This window comes from Nerophis ophidion, linkage group LG06, assembly GCF_033978795.1.
Source record: "Nerophis ophidion isolate RoL-2023_Sa linkage group LG06, RoL_Noph_v1.0, whole genome shotgun sequence".
Taxonomy (NCBI): Eukaryota; Metazoa; Chordata; class Actinopteri; order Syngnathiformes; family Syngnathidae; genus Nerophis; species Nerophis ophidion.
In genome coordinates this window covers 68,312,549-68,328,112 of record NC_084616.1, presented here as the reverse complement: position 1 = coordinate 68,328,112, position 15,564 = coordinate 68,312,549, and the positions used below count along the sequence as shown (strand labels likewise).

Genomic DNA, 15,564 nt, shown 5'->3' with positions numbered 1-15,564 from the left:
TATGGAACAATTAGGAGTGGTTGTTATGTGACACTAATGTGACTATCGCAAGATATTCCTCAAAATTGCAGCAAGTTAGGTAGTCGATTTCTTGCCAATAAAGCTCATTTTAGCAATTCTAACGTTTCAATAGGGTGTCAAATGTTGCAATTCAACTGTCCTCACAAAATATATTAAAATAATTCATGGAAAAGTAATAATATTTGTAAAATATTGCTATCAGGCTATAAGCCTTATAAATGCAATGACAAGTCTGATGTGACACTAAATCATGGGTGTCAAACTCTGGCCCGCGGGCCAATCTTGGCCCACCATGTAATTTCATTTGGCCCTTGCGGTATTATGAAATTAACATTAGAGCTGGCCCGTCGGTATTATACAGCGGCAGTGCCGCTGGAACATCATAACCGTAACACATCATAAACACAACAGAACAAATACCCAGAACTCCATGCAGCACTAACTCTTCCGGGACGCTACAATATACACCCCCCCCGCTACCACCAAACCCCATGCACTTCATTGTTATTTTATTTTCAAATTTATTAACCTGTGGAAAAAGTTAATTTTGATATTAACCCCAGAATGCTGCAAAAAGAAAAGAGGCATTACATTTTTTATTGAAATTGTATTTAATATACCATTGATGTTTTTTCGTTTGGCTTATGAAAATTGATTTTGCACTATTAATTTGTATGGGCGTTGCTTGTTCCATATTCAGTGTTAAAGCAAATCAGTGTAGCAAACTGAGCAATAATGAACATTTTATTCATGCACTTTGTCTTGCTACTTCAAGGCTTGAATGTTTGATTCATTCATTATTGTTATTTTATTCTAAATTGTATTATTAGCCTGTGGAAAAAGTTTATTTTGATATTTACTTCGGAAGGCTGCAAATTTATTTACATTTTATTTGATATGCCATTGATATTTTTTTGTTATAATTATAATTTGAAACTCGATTTTGCATGCCACTATAAAGTTATATAAGCCTTGCTTGTTCAATATTCAATGCAAAACTTGTTTGGGTTCTAATTAAAAGGTTAGTTTGTTCAACTTTGGCCCGCAGCTTTGTTCAGTTTTAAATTTTGGCCCACTCTGTATTTGAGTTTGACACCCCTGCACTAAATGAATATCACTGTTTCGAGAATTTGCAATCAATATATGTTCTTTCATTCAATTCAAATATTAGACGCAAAAGTGGCAAGTACATATACAGTGTATACCGGTATATATACTGGACATACATAAAATATATACGTAGGTAACACACATGCATAAGCACACACAAATCTCTTTCATGAATTACAGTATTTTGGTCAAACAATTTCCCTTAAATCAAAAAGGGGGTTTGGGTTTATATGGGTTAAAATCCATCCATCCATTTTCTACCGCTTATTCCCCTTTGGGGTTGCGGGGGGCGCTGGCGCCTATCTCAGCTACAATCGGACGGAAGGCGGGGTACACCCTGGACAAGTCGCCACCTCATCGCAGGGCCAACACAGAAAGACAGACAACATTCACACTCACATTCACACACTAGGGCCAATTTAGTGTTGCCAATCAACCTATCCCCAGGTGCATGTCTTTGGAAGTGGGAGGAAGACGGAGTACCCGGAGGGAACCCACACAGTCACGGGGAGAACATGCAAACTCCACACAGAAAGATCCAGAGTCTGGATTTGAACCAGGACTGCAGGAACTTCGTATTGTGAGGCAGACGCACTAACCTCTCTCCCACCGTGAAGCCCATATGGGTTAAAATGTATCTGTTAAATATTTGTTAACAGTATTGCATCAGCGTATGCAGTATTAAACCCTGCCTTGGTTTGGTCGTGGTGTCATACACAAATTTTTGTGGAAAATGCCTTTTCGTATAAAATGGGATCTTGATAGGTGATCTATATGTATCTACCGAATAAATTGGTCAAAAGTTCAAACCCATATTCGCCAAATAACTTTTCTTGTAAAATTTAGCAACATAATTTGTGAATTCTATCCTCACTTCAAACTAAAAAGGATATTTGCAGGTTATAAATTGTGCCATGTAAGACAGAATGCCTTGTTAAATTACACTCACAAGCTCCATTTTCTTTCTAACCTGATGAGCATTTCTATTCACTGTCACTCAGCTATGACTTTACCAGACCAGGGCTGAGCACCAGCACTTCTGTCCCACTTTTTCCTTGACATCTATCACACTTGTAGCTATCTCACCCTCAGTGAAACAGGCCTCAGGGTCCAGGGACTCTTCTGGTTCTAATTCCACGGAATCAACCCCATCTCCTGGGGGACCAATATCCACGGTGCTGCCTTCTGAAGAACTGAGAGGTTTGGGCTCTACATCAAGCTTCTGCACAAGGAAGTGGGGCACAGAGTTAGACGATGGTCCTGGGAGCAAACATTCTGAGGTGGTCATTACTGTTGGACGAGGCGGTGTCATAACAGAGATGGACTCTATTAACACCCTTTCCATTGTCATCACATGCAGCATTGATCAAATGTACCTACAGGCTTTGCTGTGACTTTTACCTGAGGCTAACATCATATCATATAGCAACACATGGCATGGGGAGTTGAACATTAAAGTCATGAAACTGTGGGTACGTTTGATGCTACCTCCCTTTGAGGTAGACGGCATGCAATATTCCAGTGCATCATAAACCCTGAAATTGTACCAAGCAGAACATACAGTATATAGTATTTTCAGGTCTACTGAGAAATGAAGCAAAATATTTGTATTTAGTTTGGTGCAATAATCCAAACCTCCAAGTTCTGCCTCAGTGACATGAAAACACATAATTTCCATTCCTTACAAAAAAATCTGTCTTCGAGCTTTTTCTGTTTGTGTTGAAGTCAAATGATGACCACTTTAGTTTACCAGCAAAGTCCAGTACTGTGCACTGTTTATAAGACAGCATGTGGTTGAGTGTTTTCTGTATTTACAGTTCCAGTCAGGTGTTCACTCATTACAGGAACGGTCTTATAATTGTCGGGCCCTCAACGGTTTGAACCATTTTTTGTAGGGTCAAATGCTAAATGTATAACTTCAATGATTTTCAAGCACAAGTATTGGGCAGACACATACTGACAAAGACTTTGTTAAAAGTTCATTTATCCATCCATCCATCCATCTTCCTCAGCTCATCTGAGGTCGGGTCGCGGGGGCAGCAGCCTAAGCAGGGAAGCCCAGACTTCCCTCTCCTCAGCCACTTCGTTCAGCTCTTCCCGGGGGATAAGGAGGTGTTCCCAGGCCAGCCAGGAGACATTGTCTTCCCAACGTGTCCTGGGTCTTGCCCATGGCCTCCTACCGGTCGAATGTGCCCTACACACCTCCCTTGGGAGGCGTTCGGGTGGCATCCTGACCAGATGACTGAACCACCTCATCCGACTCCTCTCGGTGTGGAGGAGCAGCGGCTTTACTTTGATCTCCTCCCGGATGACAGAGCTTCTCACCCTATCTCTAAGGGAGAGCCCCGCCACCCGGCGGAGGAAACTCATTTCGGCCGCTTGTACCTGTGATCTTGTCCTTTTGGCCAAAACCCAAAGCTCATGACATTTAGGTGAGAATGGGAACGTATCGACTGGTAAATTGAGAGCTTTGCCTTCCGGCTTAGCTCCTTCTTCACCACAACAGATCGATACTGCGATCGATACATTACTGAAGACGCCACACTGATCCACTCTTCCCTCACTCGTGAAAAAGACTTCAAGGTACCTAAACTCCTCCACTTAGGGCAGGGTCTCCTCCCCAACCCGGAGATGGCACTCCACCCTTTTCCGGACAAGGAGAAGGCTGTTGCAAAAGATTAATGTTAGCCTGCTTCATTCATTCCAAAACCTTTTATGTGTGTGTGAGATCACTGTCCGGTTGGAACGCCCTATTGTTTCAAAGTTGTTACCGTCTTGTTGATTTGAGATAAAGTTGGAAAACACTCTTGGATAGTCCTTCTTCAGGATTCCATCTAGTTTGTGCAGTCTTGATGCTACGATGTAAAACTAGCTTTACTGTGGATATGGTGCAGGTTTTCCAGCAGTTTTCAATTCATGGCAGGTTTGAGCATGTGGTTTCTGAGACTCTTAACTAATGTTCATTCATCTGAGAGTGACATCTTGAGTCTTCTTCCAAACCTGGAAACGTGGTGACATATCCAAACAACTTGTACTTCTGTGTGTGTATACTTGTTTAAACTGTTGTCTCCGAGACTTTACAAATTTGTGTAAATATACAATTTCCTATTTAGATGTTTGTTCTTTGGACTGTTGAGTGTAAGGTATGGACTGTATAATTCTGACCCTCTCTATTTCCAGAGAGAAAACCCTACATAAATTCAAAAGGTCTCACCCAATATTGTTTAAAAAAATCACTGATCACTGAAGAACCATTCAAATATATAAAAAAAGGATCCAAATGAGATATTCAAGCCCATGATATGTACGTAAACATAGGACTGGTACTGTATAGAACATGTTCAAGCTCAATTTCTACTGAAAGGAAATAGACATTAGCATCTAGAAAATGTGGGATGTGTCAGTCGTGCTAGGCAGGATTCTTTTTTTGCATAGTGAGTTTCTGTCTGGTGTGTAAAGTTTGGAAACATGTCATCTTAGACAGTGCAGCAGCCCTGATTGCCATGGGACTCAGCTAATACGGCATGAGAATGATGGAGGCATGCTTCTCACGAGTGCATTGGTCTCTGGAAGGATGCTGCCTTTATTTACCTTGGTAATTTGTGTACCTACTTCATGAGGGTTATTGACAGTAGGTAAAACACTGATGGAATTGTATCTGTAGCAACTAGGGATGGGCACCGTTCACATCTGAATCGATAACGATACTCAACAGTACCAATTTTCGCTACTATTATATGTGTCAATGCATTTGAATTATTTTCGATAATAAACATTTTTTTTAATGCAACATTTAAAAATGAGCTGATTATGCTAACTGCTGTCCAGTTGTTCTGCAGTATCTTGTTTTATTGTGACATTTCTGAGTCTCATTTGCAATTGTGACAATAAGCTGCAATTCGAAATTTTCAAGGCGTTAAATGGCAGTAGGGTTTATTTGAGGGTGTGTCTTGGCTCGTCAATTTAGTCTTTGCTGAATCAAATTTTTTGTTGCGCCCTACAAAGTGTTAATCGTGTAAGTATTGTATTTACTAAGAACCAGCTGTTTGATTATAACGTGCAGCTTTGTTGTAGTTTTTGTGAATACATTTGAAGGTTTTGAAATCGCCATGTAAACTCGCTTATGCTAATCAGTAGCATGTCAATAACAAAGCTGATGTATATTAGAATCCGGCTGGCGCATTTTTGGAAAAGATGAACCTTACTTAACCTAGGTTGTAGTGTTTTGTTGAGTGAATTTATTTCTTGGCATTGGAAATTGCCAACAACAACAGGCAAATTTCGTCGAGGTAGTTTGGCTGAGTCAGCTCTCAGTGCTGCTAGAGTGACAACCAAGTGCTGAAGTGCAAAGAGCCGGCCGGCTGAGCCAGTAACCGGTCGTGATGTCACGTGCAACCCAGGTACCGTAACCTGCCAATGTTGGATTTTACGTGAATCGGTGCCCAGTAGGACCGGCAGGATTTGGTCGATACCAAAAAAAAGTACCGGATTCGGTACCCATCCCTAGTAGAACCATATTTGGCTGGTATGTAATGCTACATTATGTGACAATTGAGTCTGCCTTGCAGTTATATATGCAGAAAAAACAATGTCATATTCAAACAGATTGTTATTGCATAACATTACTAATTCAAGTAAATAAAACCTGCAATATTTTTTGAACTAAACAATTTCTCATTTTAAGTGATAGAACATGAATATTTGCTCATATCACATTTTAAAACCCTACAACCTCAGTGATACAGGGTGCTCTTTAAGTCTGGACACATATGCAGAAATGCATATAATACTTTTCTGAGAGCCAGTATCCTCTGCAATGGACATTTGTTGACATGCATAACAGGGCTATTTTTGTCTGCAATGTGTAACACTGACAAAAGAAATAGGCCACAAACAAATATCCATTGCAGAGGGCAATGGATCTTAGGAGAAAAAAAAATGTATATAATAAATCAACTTTATATGATAAAGAAACATAATTTGTATGTGTATAAATAAATACATATTTTAATACAACAAGGCTGTGAAAGACACATCAGGAAGCTAACACAAAGCCAGATGTACAGGTGCCGCATAATCCAAGGAGATGCTACTGTTCTGCACAACCATAGGTTTGGTAACAGTTCCAAAGTAGAACAATAACTTTCTCTACTCGGATGACATAAAGATGTCTACCAAAAAACAGTGTGACATTGACTTCTTGATTCACCTCACAATGCTACACAACGACATTGACAATTACATGAGTGCAACGTAACAGATGCACAGCACAGCCAAAAATACCCGGGGACAAGCCAATAGCAGGAGGAGGCAGGTCTGTGTTTAGTCATAGTAAAATGGTTAGAGGTTTCAACCCCAAGTCCAGCATACTCAGGCTATACAACAAGCAAAGAGAAGGAGGGCAATGACTGGTGAGCGTCACAGGCACTATCTAGAACAGGGGTCGGCAACCCGCGGTCGGCAACTCTTTGGACACTCTGATGTGGCTCAGCTGCATAATCGCCGACCCCCCCAATTGTTACAGGGGGTTTCCGGATTTCGGTGCCTCTCCCGGACATCACCCGGGGTCAACATTCTCCGATTTTCACTTGGACTACAATATTGAGGGCGTGCCGTGATGGCTTTACTTTTAACGTTCTCTACAACATATCATCGCGTCCGCCTTTACGCCATGCTATCTGCGTGCCGGGCGGACACATGCATGTTGCTGCTTCTATCGTCACATGTACGAGATTGCAAGGCATACTGGGTGATACAGGTTACACTGAAGGTTGCGATATAAACGACTTTAACACTGTTACTAATATGCGCCACACTGTGAACCCACACCAAACAAGAATGACAAACACATTTCGGGAGAACATCCTTACTGTAACACATTATAAACGCAACATAACAATTACCCAGAATCCCATACAGGCCAATATCCTTTGGGACATTCAGATTCATACTATGAAACTGGTAATACCCAACCAGTATGACATAGTGGAGGTGGATGAACACCAGAGGATTGTGATAGATCCAATCCATCAATTCAAAGTCAGAGCAAAAGGAACAGGAACAGGTGGGGAAAGAGCTAGATAAAATGTAGAATGTAAAGGCAACAGTGTTGCCAGTAGTGATCGGGGAACTGGGGACAGTAACCCCGAAGCTGGGTGGATGGCCACAGCAGATAACAGGAAAAACGTCTGTCATTTTCCCTTTCAGAACAAAGAATACTAGAAACAGCCCAGAACCTAATATCCACCATCAATCTCCAAAGCCTCTGGTAAAAAAATTAAAATAAAATAAATATATATATATCCATAAATGTTTTTAATTTGTTTTATTTAGCATGTATTTGTATTAATAATTAAATTACACCTACACCTTTTTGTTATAATGCAGGACATATTGCGTGTGTATAATATATGTTCAGACTTTAAGCTCACTCTGTATGTTACAATTACAGTTAGATGCAGATCGAGTCCCAGTTTAAAACCAACCAATAGATGTCAAGCTTATGCAGGATGAGATCCCATACTAATGGCCAAAAACAGTAGCTTTGCTCGTTCATGTGACTGTGAACTGCAATGCATCTTGATGTGTGGGGATCAATTATGAAAAGGGGAAGCGTAAAAAGAAACTAAAAGAAATACAGCATGTAGTGTGCTGCTGTATGGGGAACAGGGCAAGGATAAAGCAAAGTGGGTGGGGGTGTGTGGCAAGACCAGGCAAAGAAGACAGAATGGGCAATCCATTTGAAAAAAAAACATCTGTTTGTAAATGATATTGGCAGTCCTCATGGTTAGTGCTATGATGCAATAAAGTGCTCTTACAAGTCTCCTCTCACTGAAAACCTTGAGAGCGTCTGTGACATGGCTGCAATAAGTTAAACAAAGGGGGTTAAACAATTTTAAACGTGCACCAAAAGCCACAGTCATTCAGTTGCTCACAATTTAGTTAGGATTTTTCTTGCATGTAATATGCTACATACGGTAAAAAGACAAAAAAATTTCGGTATTTTGCATATATGCAACTCAGTCAAACTGTGACACCTAAAATAGGAGAAGTAATGGTACGCCATCATCATGGATCGGTGAGTGTGTCGGTTTGACGGTCATGGTTTGGTAAATTTTTAGATACAGTAGTAGAATGTTATAGAAGAATGCAGTGCGTCTCCCATAATGCGACCTCGGAGTACGTTGAGGTAACGTGCGGAGTTCCACATGGATCGGTTCTTGGCCCTGCACTCTTCAGAATCTCCATGCTGCCGCTACGTGACATCATACTCAAATACGGTGTCAGCTTTCACTCTTATGCTACACGTTGGCAGACCCGTCAGTGATCCTTTTTCTGTCTCCCTGCAATGTTTGTCTGATCTTGAATGGGATCGTGCTAAAAATCTAAATTTTCCTTCGAGGATTAATAAAGTATTTCTGATTTTGATTCTTCTGATGACACCCAACTTTACATGCCCCTAAAGCTGACCAACACGCCAGATTGTAGTCACCTGGAGGCGTGTCTAAATTAAATAAAAAAATGGATGTCCACTAACTTTTTGCATCTTAACACTATTAAAACGGAAATGCTGATTATTGGTCCTGCTAGACACCGGCACCCATTTAATAATGCCACCTTAACATTTGACAATCAAACAATTACACAAAGCGACTCAGTAAAGAATCTTGCTAATATCTACAACCCAACTCTCTTGTTTGAGTTACACATCAAGAGTGTTACCAAAACAGCCTTATTTCATCACCGTAGTATCGCTAAATTTCGGCCCCTTTTGTCCACCACCGACGCTGGGACCATTATTCATGTGTTCTTTACATCTCGTCTCGATTATCGTAACATGTTATTTTTCGGGTGCCCCTATGTCCAGCAATAAAATATTACAGTTTATACAAAATGGGGCTGGTAGACTTTTGACAAGAACAAGAACGTTTGATCATATTTTGCCTACATTGGCTCACCTGCACTGCCTTCCTGTGCCCTTAAGATGAGACTTTAAGGTTTTACTTCTTACGTATAAAATACTAAACAGTTTAGCTCCTTCCTGTCTTGCTGATTGTATTGTACCATCTGTCCCAGTCTGCGTTTAAAGAACTCTGGCTTATTAGTGATTCCCAGAGCCCAAAAAAAGTCTGCGGGCTATAAAGCGTTTTCTATTCAGGCTCCAGTACTCTGAAAAGCCCTTCCGGAACAGTTAAAAATGCTACCTCAGTAGAAGCATTTAAGTCCCATCTTACAACTCATTTGTATACTCTAGCCTTTAAATAGACCCCTTTTTTAGACCAGTTGATCTGCTGTCTCTCTTTTCTGCTCTGCCCGCCGCTCCTGCATGGAAGAGTTATTAGGTGACCATGAAACAGTACCATTGAGGAGGCACGAGCTGTTCCAGGGGTGACCAATCCTTATGCATCTGTCGGTGACGTCTCTGCGCCCTGACATGTCTACTTGCAAAAGGATCCTCTGCTGTGTAGGTAACAGGGGTGTACATATGTGGTCCCTTCCAAGGTTTCTCATTGTTCCCATTGGGTGGAGTGTTTCCTTGCCCTGATGTAGGATCTGAGCTGAGGATGTCGTTTGAGACATTTGTGATTAAGGGCGAAGTAAACTTTAATTGATTGATTGATAGAATGTTGTGGCCATAAGCACAGAAGTTAGACAACTTCGAAATTCAATTTAGAACCAAAAGATATTGGACAATGTGTGACTGTTTTATTAATGTTCGTACTTTGTGTTTGTAGTTTAGCACTTGGTAACACTGCTCCATGATGCTTAATGTTTCACTAGAGTTGGATCTGCTGATAACTCTGATTTTAAAACTTGAAGCTCATCCTTTGTATATTTACTCTCAAAATATAAAGTTAGGGCTCGTAATTTTTACCAAAATAGTTGTCTTTGGGTCTGATTAGGTCTGCCACGATTAGTAGTACTTGTTGTTGAAGAAATAACAAATATTGCGGTGTGCCCTGTAAAATCAATGCTACAAATGTTTGGGCAATACTTGAAATTACCAAAATACCTCAAATATTATATGGCAAAATTAATGTTCCTGTTACTACATTACATATACTGTATATTTACTGCATGTACTGTATACAAAACATTGAGGGATTATTTTTTTAAAGAGAAATACATATGTGTTCTTATCTCGTGAAGAATTATGAACGATGGGCAACATTTCCCTCAAAAAGTGCAGTTCCCCTTTACAAACAAACTTGGAGTACGTGGGAGCCAATGGGGGCTCGCTTAAAGTGAATCAATTTATCTGTTGGGGTCTTTTAGACATTAACAAAAGATTTTTTTCTTCTAAATAATGCATTGTTAATGTAAACCATAGTAGTCATGTTATTTAGATGGGAAACATTCAAAATATAACTGCATCACAGTATTTTACACTTCTTAATAATTTATTTCTTTAACATGCTTAATGAGGTTGCATTGTTGTATTTGTCACGTTTAAAATTGCACACTTTAACATGACCAAAAGAAAGTAGGAAGCAGAGCTCACTTAACACTACCCTTTCCAGTTTCTCAGCAAGTACTGACACTTTGGGCTTCAACATCATGTGTTCGAAGAACATATTCAAAGAGTAAAACCTCATTTGAATTATATTTATATAGTACTTTTCTCTAGTGACTCAAAGCACTTTACATAGTAAAAACACATTATCTAAGTTACTTTTAAGAGAGTACATACAAGAAACTGAATGACAAGAAACATGATGCCTGATTTTTTTGATTCTATATTAATTTTGTATCATCATTGCCTAAATACTAGGGGTGTAACTGTACGGGTATTTGTATTGAACCGTTTCGGTTCGGTTCGGAGGTGTACCGAACGAGTTTCCACACGGACATTTCAGGTATCGCACCGCAGGTTGTGTAAACAATGCAGAGCGAGGCACAACACAGGGCATGCTAGAGCTGGAAGATCCTCCTGCTTTGTTAACATCTCCCGTTTGGGAACACTTTGGCTACGCGTTGCGATACAACAATGGAGGGCAGAAGTTTGCCAACATTGTTGAGCAGCAGTAGGGTATGCTTCTGCCAACACGTCAAACATGCTAACCCCTTTGAAGCGTCACCACCGCATTCAAGCAGCCTCTCCTCGGCGAGTCAGGCAGGGCTGAAGCAATAACTAATGTTTTTATAGCAGCAGATTTAAGACCATCCATCCATCTTCTACCTCTTGTCCCGTCCGGGGTCGCGGGGGGTTGCTGTATTGCATTAAAAACTAGATATTGACCCACTTCTATGGTGGAACAACAGTAAGCCCATATATCCTCTTACTGCCAAGTTAGCCAGGCTGGGTTGACTTGAAACTGTTTAATGTTGCACTTTTTATATGTAGAATAAAAGTTTTGTCATTTAATTTCATCTGAGTAACAACTTGAGGCAGTTTAATGTTGATTAACATGGACCCCGACTTAAACAAGTTGAAAAACTTATTGGGGTGTTAGCATTCAGTAGTCAATTGTATGGAATATGTACTGTACTGTGCAGTCTACTAATAAAAGTATCAATCAATCAATCAATCAAAAAAATCACTTTATATGTAGAAAGGTTTTGTTTAGAAACCATTCTGAGCCTTATCTCATTTAGTTTTTATTTTGTATATGTTTACCACATTAACCTTGGCAATGGACCCTGTGTGTATATGTATGTTATGCCATTGTTTACACATTTGGTAAATAAATAACCAAACAATTTATATTTGGTTGTTTTCTTACTGTACCGAAAATGAACCAAACCGTGACCTCTAAACCGAAGCACGTACCGAACTGCAATTTTTGTGTACCGTTACACCCCTACTAAATACCACAGTGTCTGATATCATTTATCTATCATTTATCATGTAGTAATATATTAACGATATTTTCATGAATACCACAGTGTATATATATATATCATTTATCCTGAATTAATTAATTAATCATTATTCATAAATACTATAGTGTTTGATCTGTTTTATCCAGAATGTATATATTAATTACTTTTTAATGAATATTAAGGGTTGGAATTGGGGGTTAAATCACCATTGATGATTCCCGGCCCCGCCCCACCGCTGCTGCCCACTGCTCTCAAGGGTGATGAGTCAAAGGCAGAGAATAATTTTGCCACACCTGGTGTGTGTGTGAAAATCATGGGTACTTTAACTTTAATATCATAGTGCCTGATATCAGTAATCCTTGATTAAATGATTAAACATTATGCAATAATTACCACAGTGTCTTATCTATTTTATCCTGAATTAATGTATATATTTTTATGAATACTACGGTGTCTGGTATCATTTATCCTGAATTAATTGATTTAACATTATTTAATATACTGTATACCAAAGTGTCTGATAAAATGTACCCTGAGTTCATGAATTATTTAATGAAACCCAGTGTGTCATTCTGGCGTCTGTCTTTTTTTTGTTGCAGTATCTGCTTTTTAGGTCACGGGGCAGAGCCACCTTTGCACAACCTTTTTACTCATTACTTCCTGACCACTTAAACTCTCTCGTCCATTCACTCAGCGCCAGCGGATTCTTGATAGTTCACCCTTTCAGTCGTGTTCTTCTCCTCTGCCCTGGCTCCACTCACACTTCTTGTTCCTGTGACGCTGTCGTGTAGTGTAAGCTGTTTCCTCTCTATACATTTTGTGTGCGTTTTCTGTCCCTCCACTCTTTTCTTCATTCTTTTTTGAAAGCGGTTTTTGTTTTTATTTGTATCATTTACTCTCTACATTGGGGTTTTCGGCGAAAGCTGATCATGACACAGTGTCTGCTATAATCTATCGTAAATTAATTCACTTTTATTTAATAAATACCAGTGTCTGATATATTAATTATTTTGAATCAATGTCACAGTGCCTGATAGAATTAATCTTGAATTATTTTTTCATAAATACCAGTGTCTGATATCATTTAAATAAATGGGTTGTACTTGTATAGCGCTTTTCTACCTTCAAGGTACTCAAAGCGCTTTGACACTACTTCCACATTTAACCATTCACACACTGATGGAGGGAGCTGCCATGCAAGGCGCTAACCATCAGGAGCAAGGGTGAAGTGTCTTGCTCAGGACACAACGGACGTGACGAGGTTGGTTCTAGGTGGGATTTGAACCAGTGACCCTTGGGTTGCGCACGGCCACTATCCCACTGCGCCACTGCGCCACGCCGTCCCTAAGTCAAATATTATTTTTGAATCTATATCACAGTGTCTTTAATATCACTTCTTAATATCACTATTTTTTTTAACAGGGTTTATTCAGATATATTGTATATTCATATACTTATTATTCACGTTGTCAGTTTTTTACCATTCAATTTTGTCTGTATTCTTTCCATATTGTTATCTAATTAAGGTATTATCATATACTTCGTACCATTCAATTTTGTCTGTATTCTTTCCATATTGTTATCTAATTAAGGTATTATCATATACTTCGTACTTAGTTGCCCAATGGCTTCACGGTGGCAGAGGGGTTAGTGCGTCTGCCTCACAATACGAAGGTCCTGCAGTCCTGGGTTCAAATCCAGGCTCGGGATCTTTCTGTGTGGAGTTTGCATGTTCTCTCCGTGAATGCGTGGGTTCCCTCCGGGTACTCCGGCTTCCTCCCACTTCCAAAGACATGCACCTGGGGATAAGTTGATTGGCAACACTAAATTGGCCCTAGTGTGTGAATGTGAGTGTGAATGTTGTCTGTCTATCTGTGTTGGCCCTGCGATGAGGTGGCGACTTGTCCAGGGTGTACCCCGCCTTCCGCCCGATTGTAGCTGAGATAGGCGCCAGCGCCCCCCGCGACCCCGAAAGGGAATAAGCGGTAGAAAATGGATGGATGGATGGATAGTTGCCCAATATTATTTATTCTATCATTACTGAATAAGTTATTTACAAACTTTTAACTCTGCTATCACACTTATTATTTTATTGCTCAATTAGAAAATGGTATAATGTGAAAAAGTTAAACACACAAAAAATTGACATTGTGAGACATGGAGGTGTAGGATTATACAAGAGCTACTTCTTCCTACTCTTTCAGGATATGCTGAATTGTGCTTGTGTAAACATGTGATGTTCCTTGTACAGTAACTATGTAAAACAAATTAACTTGATATTTCCATGAGGTTGGGTTTATTTTGTCCATTTTTGCTTGCTTGTGTCTCATCAGTAGCAAGTGAACTGCAGTAATGATACATCAAAAGATCGATTTTAACTATCTCGATTTGTATTGGCAAGTTTGCCTTCCAAGAGATAGGTATTGATCGAAGTTCGTTTTAAAAGGGAATCAATCGATATTATCGATATTGGAAAAAGCAAAACATTAGATTTAAAAACAGCAGACCTTATATGAATTTAGCACTAGTTGTCAGGCTTGCCACTGACAGTTTGTTTGTGTTTTAGTTTCTCCTCTGTGTGTTTAGTATTTCCTGTCCTTAGTTCCTGTCAGCAATCTTATTTTGGTTCAGCTTCCTGTTTGTCTCCCTGAGTGCTTTGTTTCCCCTCAGCTTTGGCTGATTGGCACCTGGCCACACCTGATGTTAATCAGCCAGCTCCTATTTTACCTGCTTTGTTCCTCCAATCAGTGCTAGATTATTGTCTTATCCATGTCACTTCTTGCCGCTCTTGTGTCGCTGCTACCTGTCGTGATTTGTCGATGTCATCATTACAGCTACTACCTGTCGTGCTACTATTTGTCCTTGTCATCGTAGCGGTAAGCTGTTCCTGTTAGCTATTTGTAGTTTGTTATTCGCCCACGTGCGCGCTTTTTGTTTGTACCCTTTGTTGGTTTTTGTCTTAGTATTTTTATTAAATCATGTTTTCTTGTTCAATGCCTGCCTCCGTCTCTGCATCTTGGGATTCGTCACCAACAAACTATGACACTAGTAATTTTAAAGATTTTAAACGTTAAGTCTATTTTCCCATCTGAGGTGTCATCAATACAAAAATGGCTGATATCTACGGTGGTCGGGAAAGGTAATAACAAACGCCACAAGACAGTGTATTATCTGTGATGTGAGCCTTTGTGCCTTTAAGAGGTGGTGCTTTTGAGTGAGATGTGTGCTAGAGTGGCAGAGTAGAATGGATTCCCACGTTAGTTTAAGTGTTTGGTGTTCAAACGTGTGTTTTGATTCCCTGAGTTTGTTTGACGCTCATTGGCCAAAATGTGCCAGGAAGTTTCCACGCTGTGCATCATTTGTCAGGATTGGTTGAATTCGCCTACATACATACATATGGGGAGTTTTAAAAATACTAAACACACAGAGTACAAAATGCGGCTGCTAGACTTTTGACAAGAACAAGAAAGTTTGATCACATTACGCCTGTACTGGCTCACCTGCACTGGCTTCCTGTGCACTTAGGATGTGACTTTAAGGTTTTACTACTTACGTATAAAATACTACACAGTCTAGCTCCATCCTATCTTGCCGATTGTATTGTACCAT

At 39.8% G+C, this 15,564-nt stretch overlaps 1 protein-coding gene across 1 annotated transcript in view; it reads right to left on the bottom strand.

The window, feature by feature from the left end:
- The window catches only part of scn1lab (sodium channel, voltage-gated, type I like, alpha b), a 121,842-nt gene that overhangs the window by 31,674 nt on the left and 74,604 nt on the right, over positions 1–15,564 (bottom strand). Inside the window, exon 18 of the mRNA XM_061904697.1 lies at positions 2,218–2,353. Within this exon, the coding sequence (XP_061760681.1) occupies positions 2,218–2,353 (136 nt within the window). The remainder of the gene's footprint in view (positions 1–2,217; positions 2,354–15,564) is intronic.